This window comes from Trichosurus vulpecula, chromosome 7 (genome assembly GCF_011100635.1).
Source record: "Trichosurus vulpecula isolate mTriVul1 chromosome 7, mTriVul1.pri, whole genome shotgun sequence".
Lineage (NCBI taxonomy): Eukaryota > Metazoa > Chordata > Mammalia > Diprotodontia > Phalangeridae > Trichosurus > Trichosurus vulpecula.
The window spans coordinates 233,186,813-233,192,902 of NC_050579.1; the positions used below are offsets into that span (position 1 = coordinate 233,186,813).

General features: G+C 40.6%; 1 protein-coding gene across 1 annotated transcript; it reads right to left on the bottom strand.

The window, feature by feature from the left end:
- Positions 1 to 12: 12 nt before the first annotated feature.
- C7H6orf141 (chromosome 7 C6orf141 homolog) lies at positions 13 to 1,058 on the bottom strand. Its single transcript, XM_036768340.1, has 2 exons — positions 1,025 to 1,058; positions 13 to 437 (listed from the first exon to the last, which is right to left on the bottom strand). Exons 1-2 carry the CDS (start codon positions 1,056 to 1,058, stop codon positions 13 to 15), a joined length of 459 nt encoding a protein of 152 aa, XP_036624235.1.
- Positions 1,059 to 6,090: the final 5,032 nt, after the last annotated feature.

A 6,090-nucleotide genomic window follows, 5' to 3' on the forward strand; every position in this document is an offset into this window, starting at 1 on the left:
CACCCCCCTCACCTATTTCCAGACAGTTTCAGGGAATTCACTCTGTCCCCCGTAGGTCCAGAAACTAACAGAAGTCATGGAGCGCTCCTCTGTTTTCAGGGTCATCTGTCCCTTCAGCCACGCGGTCTGCAAAATCTCCTGCTTCACTTGGTAATCCAAAACCTTCACGAGCACAGATCTGGGGTGTTTGGGCGGCAAGTTCCTGGCTTCTGTTCCTGATGGGCCTTCTAGACTGCTCTCCGGGGTGGGGTCTCTCTCAGAGCCGGGAAGAGGGCAGTGCAGCTCATGTTCAGTTTCTCCCCCATTCTTCAGCTCCCCACCGCTCACAGTCCCTCTTGTCCCGTAGTCCTTGTGAATCCCGAGCCACCGCTCCGGGTCGAGAAGAAAGAGCACCTTCTCTCTGACCCTGGAATGGTGGTCCATGCTTTCTCCTCTTCCTTATTCGGTCGCTGCTGAGGCTGCATCTCTCCCTCCTTGGGTCCGAGCTTCTGGTGGAGTTTCCGTTGGCTCCGGCTGCAGCTGTATGACTCTGAAGGATAAAGCGAGTAGGATAGAGGCAAAGGAAGTCTCAAGACTCAACTCGTTCTGAAATTCAAGTGGGTTCCGCAATCCTGGCTCCCACCTCATCATAAGTCAGTTGGTTAGGTGAATCAACCAGGCTTCCAGCTCAGAGCTGACCTTTAATCCCCACGTGGGGGAGTAGTATTTTAATTCATTCCATGAATAGCCGCTTAACGGGGCTAGTAGAGGTGAATTTACTAGAGGTCCTTATCCAGGCAGGACAGCCTTGGGCGAAATGTTGAAGTTGGCGGAATTTACCTTTGCTTCTCTCCTCCTCCTCCCTGCCCCGCCCCCTGTAACATCTCTATCATCATCTTCCCCTCCCCCAACTCTTTTAAAGAAAAAATAATTCTCTAATAAAATTATCGGTTTTATTTATATTTTTAATGGTATATATTTATATAATATATTTATTATATTTATATATGTATGTATGCATATATACAATTTTTTTTTAACAAACCGTGTGGTGCATATCCACCGTGGCTAATTCTCATTCCCGGGGGTGTCCTTTTTCAATGCTTTTTTTTCTTTCTTTCTTCGTCCATTATCCTTTATTTTCTCTGCCCTCTGATTCTTTGACCCATCTTTCCTTCCTTTCTCCTTTTCCCACTCACCTCTCTCTTCTTTCATCTCTTCCTTCCCCTTTCTCCCTTTCCTCTCATCTTTCATTTCCCTCCCAACCATCCTGACAATCCACCCCCTTCCCTAGTCTATTATTTCTACTTGTTCTTCAGAGCAGAGGAGTGAACTTTTGCCTCTCTCCACAACGAACACAATGCTTGGATAATATTGGCCTTAAAAAAATCTTTAATGAAGGAATGACTTAGGACCTTTGGACCAATAAGAAACAACAGGGCCCGAATTTCCCCAAGTCAAAGCAGACCTTTGCTGGCTAACCTTACAAATGAAAGAACAAAGCAAACTCCAAAAACCCACAAGCTTTTTTGCTGCCTTTTCTACTTCACTCATCTAAATGTATTTTCAGCTCTACACCTTGAATCACCAAGCTAGAATGTTAAAAGCCTTTGAGCAAATAAGATTTTCAGTCATTGTGTTTTTGTTTGTCCTGCCTTTTGAGGATTTCTAAAACAGCTGCTCAGTTCATCTTTGTTTTCTTTAGAATCCTATGCTTGTTCTACTTGGCCATCATCCATTCCTAATGTTCTACTTGGCCATCATCCATCCGAATGTTCTACTTGAAAGGATGACATGTATGGGTTAGTTTTTTAAAGTAATTTTTAAACTGATCTTTTCAGTGGCATTTTTTTCCCTCTTATTTTCGAACCTTGACAATAGAAAAGGTGGAAAAAGAGAGGAGAATCATAGGATCATCCACTTAGATTGAAGAGACATTAAAGATTATATTGTCCAACCTCATCATTTTACATATAAAGAAGTTGAAGCCCAAAGAACCAAGTGACTTACTTATAGTAACCCAGGAAAGGGACAGAATTTTGAGAAGGCAGGGATTTTAGGGAGGTAAAAAGAGTCTCCTCTGATCCATTATCTGGCCAAGTATTGTCCTATTCAAAATCATCATATGTCATTCCATTGCAACACTGGGTTTATTTCATGAACCTGGGCATTCTAAGCCTCAGGAGACTGCCGTGGTGTTTGGTCTGATAGCCCTATAATGAGTGAAACCCATGTGCTCTACTTAGAATTTATCCTGGCTGTTTTTCTTCCATCCCAAGATCTACTTGTGTATCTTTCTCTCAGTTCAAAGCTCTTTACCTCTTAGCTGTTCTGACAAACTAATCTCAGTTAATGGGCTGGTGGAACATTAACTAGTCTCAGAGAAGACTTTATTGATAACTAGGGACCTCCATTCCCTGTCTGTGTATGCAGTTTAAGGTAGCCTTTTGAAGACAATGCCCTTGCCTAACTCAAAACAACAAGTATAATGGTAAGAATTTCAAGCCTGATAGGGACAAAGGATCAGACAGGGGAAGGGGGAGATATTGGGAGGGAGATTATGCTTTGGATCACCTCTTCAATTGTGTTTTACAGGGAATATCTTCCATCAAGGACACTGTATGAGAAAATAGTAGAAATTTGGACTAGACTGAGCTAAAGCAGAGTCTTTGCTCAAGACTGTGTAAGATGTGATTACATTTTCTTATCTGTAAAATGCAGTTTAGACTCTCTCTTCCCCACCTCCACCCCTAGGAATGTCCTGAGGATTCCTGAGATAACATCTGTGGTGGGTTCTGATTGAGAGATCTGGTAAGTTTAGGTGGCTATTACAAAGAAATGAATATATGAGTGGAAGGAGACCCTGCCCCTCATTCAAAGGCTTAAGCAAAGAGAATTTGTAGATGTCAAGAGGTTGGTTGTGTGGATTAACTCCAATTTCCAATTATATATGTGTGTGTGTATGTGTGTGATATATATATATATATATATATATTTATATACAGTTTGTACATATTTACATGTAGTCTCCCCCATTAGACTATGAGCTTCTTGAGAGCAGGGACTATCTTTCACCTTTCTTTGTAGCCCCAAAGCTTAGCACAGTGCCAGTTACATAGTAGGCACTTAATAGATGTTTATTTATTGACTGGCATGGAGTAAAACAGTGGTGTCAAACTCGAATAGAAAAAGGGGCCACTATAATACACATAATGATCCTTATGGGCTACATATTGACTTGTAAAACCACAGAATAATATTATCTATGTATTATTGTATTTTTATTTATTTTGTTAAATATTTCTTAACTTCATTTTAATCTGGTAATCAGAAGTATCTTGGGTCATGTGTTTGACACCTCCAAAGAAAAGGAACAATAAGGTAGCTTTCTAAAAAAGATACTGTCATGTAAATAATAATACCAAGGTTGAAATTCAAACTCAGACATGAATAGTATGGACCTGGGTAAACCACTTAATCTCTGCAAGCTTCAGGTAATTCCCTAAAATTTATCCACTAAATTATAAATGATTTTTTAATAGATTAGGGAAGGGAAAGAGGAGAGATAGTGCTCTACTATGAAGGAGACCCCAACCTAGGAGATTATCTCAGACTTATTTAGCACCAGGTTTCCAAGGAACCTCTGGGGCATTTAGCGTGAGAGGCACCCCTCCCCGCTGTGATTCTGCTCTCTGACTCTCTTTCTCTGCCCCTCCTGCACTGATCTTTGCCCTCTCTCACCCTCTGTATTGAGAGGCAGGGTGACATAGTAGAGCCAAGTTGAAGCCAAGTAGACCTGGATTCCAGGCCTACCTCTGAAATATACTAGACCTGCATATACATGGGCAGGTTATTTATTCTCTCAGTCCTCTAGACAACTCTCTAAAACTTATAAATTACAGAAAAAGTGTCAACCTGCATTGGTAGAGAGAGTTTTCTTGCCTAAGGGATTTCCTATACCAATAAAATCAGAGGTACAGTACCTATCTTTATTTCTATGCCATGCAAAAGTTTTGGTATGAGAGAAGGAGATGCCACTCCAACAAAAATCATAGAAAATTGACATATGAAGAGAAGTCAAAGTAAATCAAATTCAGAAGAATGAAGTCTGAAGGTAAATTCAACTGGCAAGCAGGTGGCAGGTCTATCTAGGACAGGAACAGGGAGGAAGTGCTGATGAGGGTGTAGCAGCTTTCATGATTCAGGATGATTTAAAACTCAGATAAGTAGTATGAAAGTGGCTTCCTCCCTGCTTCACTGTCTTGCCCACTTGAACTGGGAATGTAAAGTAACTATGGCAAAGGAGATATATCAGATTCCTGAGATTCTGAAGAACATAGAAAAGATTTCAGTCCCACTGTCTTGTAGTAACTATAATCTTCCCTCTCAGATCCATAAGAATCCTGCCCACCTCCTCCATTATCCCCATTATCTTGCCTGGGTACGCAGCCCTGTTCTAGAATTAATTTTTAACAGCCATTCCATAATAAAGATCCTGTAAGGACTTCCCAGACAGATACTGCTCTGTCTGCCCCTCCTGGCTAGACAGAATTTCTCACTTTAAAGTAATTTGCATGGGTTAGAGAATATATTGACTTGCCTGTTCAAGCAGGTTGTAATCACTTGACAAATACCTGAGGACCTAGTCATGAGGGATCAAGTATGCTTTTCAAATGTGGGGGGTGGGGAAAAGGTAGAAAATGCCAAGTTCTTTTGTTTAATTAAATGTTGAAAATAGGACCATGATGAAACATTTTGAGAGTATTTTTCCTCCTTAAATATGCCCAAGAAGGTTTGTATCAAGCATTTAAGGGGCTTAGAAAGTTGCTTTAGCAAAGACCCTCATTACCCTTACACAGGGGTCTGCTAGAGCTAGTTTGAGCCAGCTAGCGAATTGTTAAATTTTCAGCATGAGCATTTACACCTCAGATATTTGCAAATGCTACCATTCAGGACTTCATTTCTTGTTTTGATTTTCTAGACTTTAAAAAGTGATGGAGAAAAGGTTAAGAATGCAGATTAAATTTTTAAGTGTATCCTGCAAACGTTTTTTTTTTTTGGAGAGCTAGTTGTTAAACATTTACCAGCACTGCCCTTAATGGTTATTTTGCCTAAGGGAGGTTTGGGTAGCAGGGACTCCTGAGGCCTAGGCACACTATATGTTAGCTTGACATGGCTAGTATCACAGTTTGCTCTTCAGAGCTGTGGATTAAGCTGAAAGACCACATGGATGAACCATTTGTCGACTCTGGCAAAAGGATGGGCCATTCAAACAACAGTCATTCATTCAGAATAGACTTCTTATTCCACCCACACTTACCCTTTAGCTAACTCGTTGACTAGCCTATTCATACTTTCAATTATTGAAGCCAAATGGGCCTGAGCTCTTTAAACAGGCATGTTCATTTACCTAGATACTTTCTTTTCAGAAGGCTGCTCAACCAGTTAATTTTATAATCATTATTGAGTATTTGCTATGTTCAGAGCATTAGGGAAGGAGGATGGGTACCAGATATAATCTCTACCTTCAGAGAAAGAGTTTATTGTCTATTTGGACAGGGGAAACTAATGTACATGAAACCACTCCATTTCCTGATTTGTAAAGTAGGTGAATTGGATTCATTCATTCATTCAATAATATTTATTAAGCATCTGCTATGTGCCAAGCATTGTGCTAAGTTCTGGGTATACAAAGAAAGGCAAATGACAATTCCTGCTCTCAAGTTCACAATCTAATGGGGAAGACCACAGACAAACAACTACGTGCAACTGTACTACAGTATATCCAAGATAAGTTGGAGATAATCAACAGAGGGCAGGGAGTAGAATTGAGGGTTATAGGAAAAGGCTTCAAGTAGAAAGTGGAATTTTAGCTGAGACTTGAAGGAAGCCGAGGAAACTAGGAGGTAGAGGTGAAGAGAGAGAAAATTCTGGGTATAGAATGCCTCATGAGAGAAACAGCAAGGAGGCCAGATCAATGTCTTCACACAAATCTTCCATAGATCATATAGCTAACCAGCCAAAGGGCACCTTTTGGAAGAGGAGAGTATGTAGGTTGTCCTTATGACTCAGGATACCATGATTTTAACAAGAAGAAACAGAACCAGCATT

Coding starts and splice junctions, on each gene's coding strand:
- C7H6orf141 (XM_036768340.1), bottom strand. CDS start 1,058: ATGAGAATTAGCCACGGTGGATATGCACCACACG. Junction 438..1,024: donor CGGTGGATATGCACCACACG/GTTTGTTAAAAA, acceptor CGACCGAATAAG/GAAGAGGAGAAAGCATGGAC.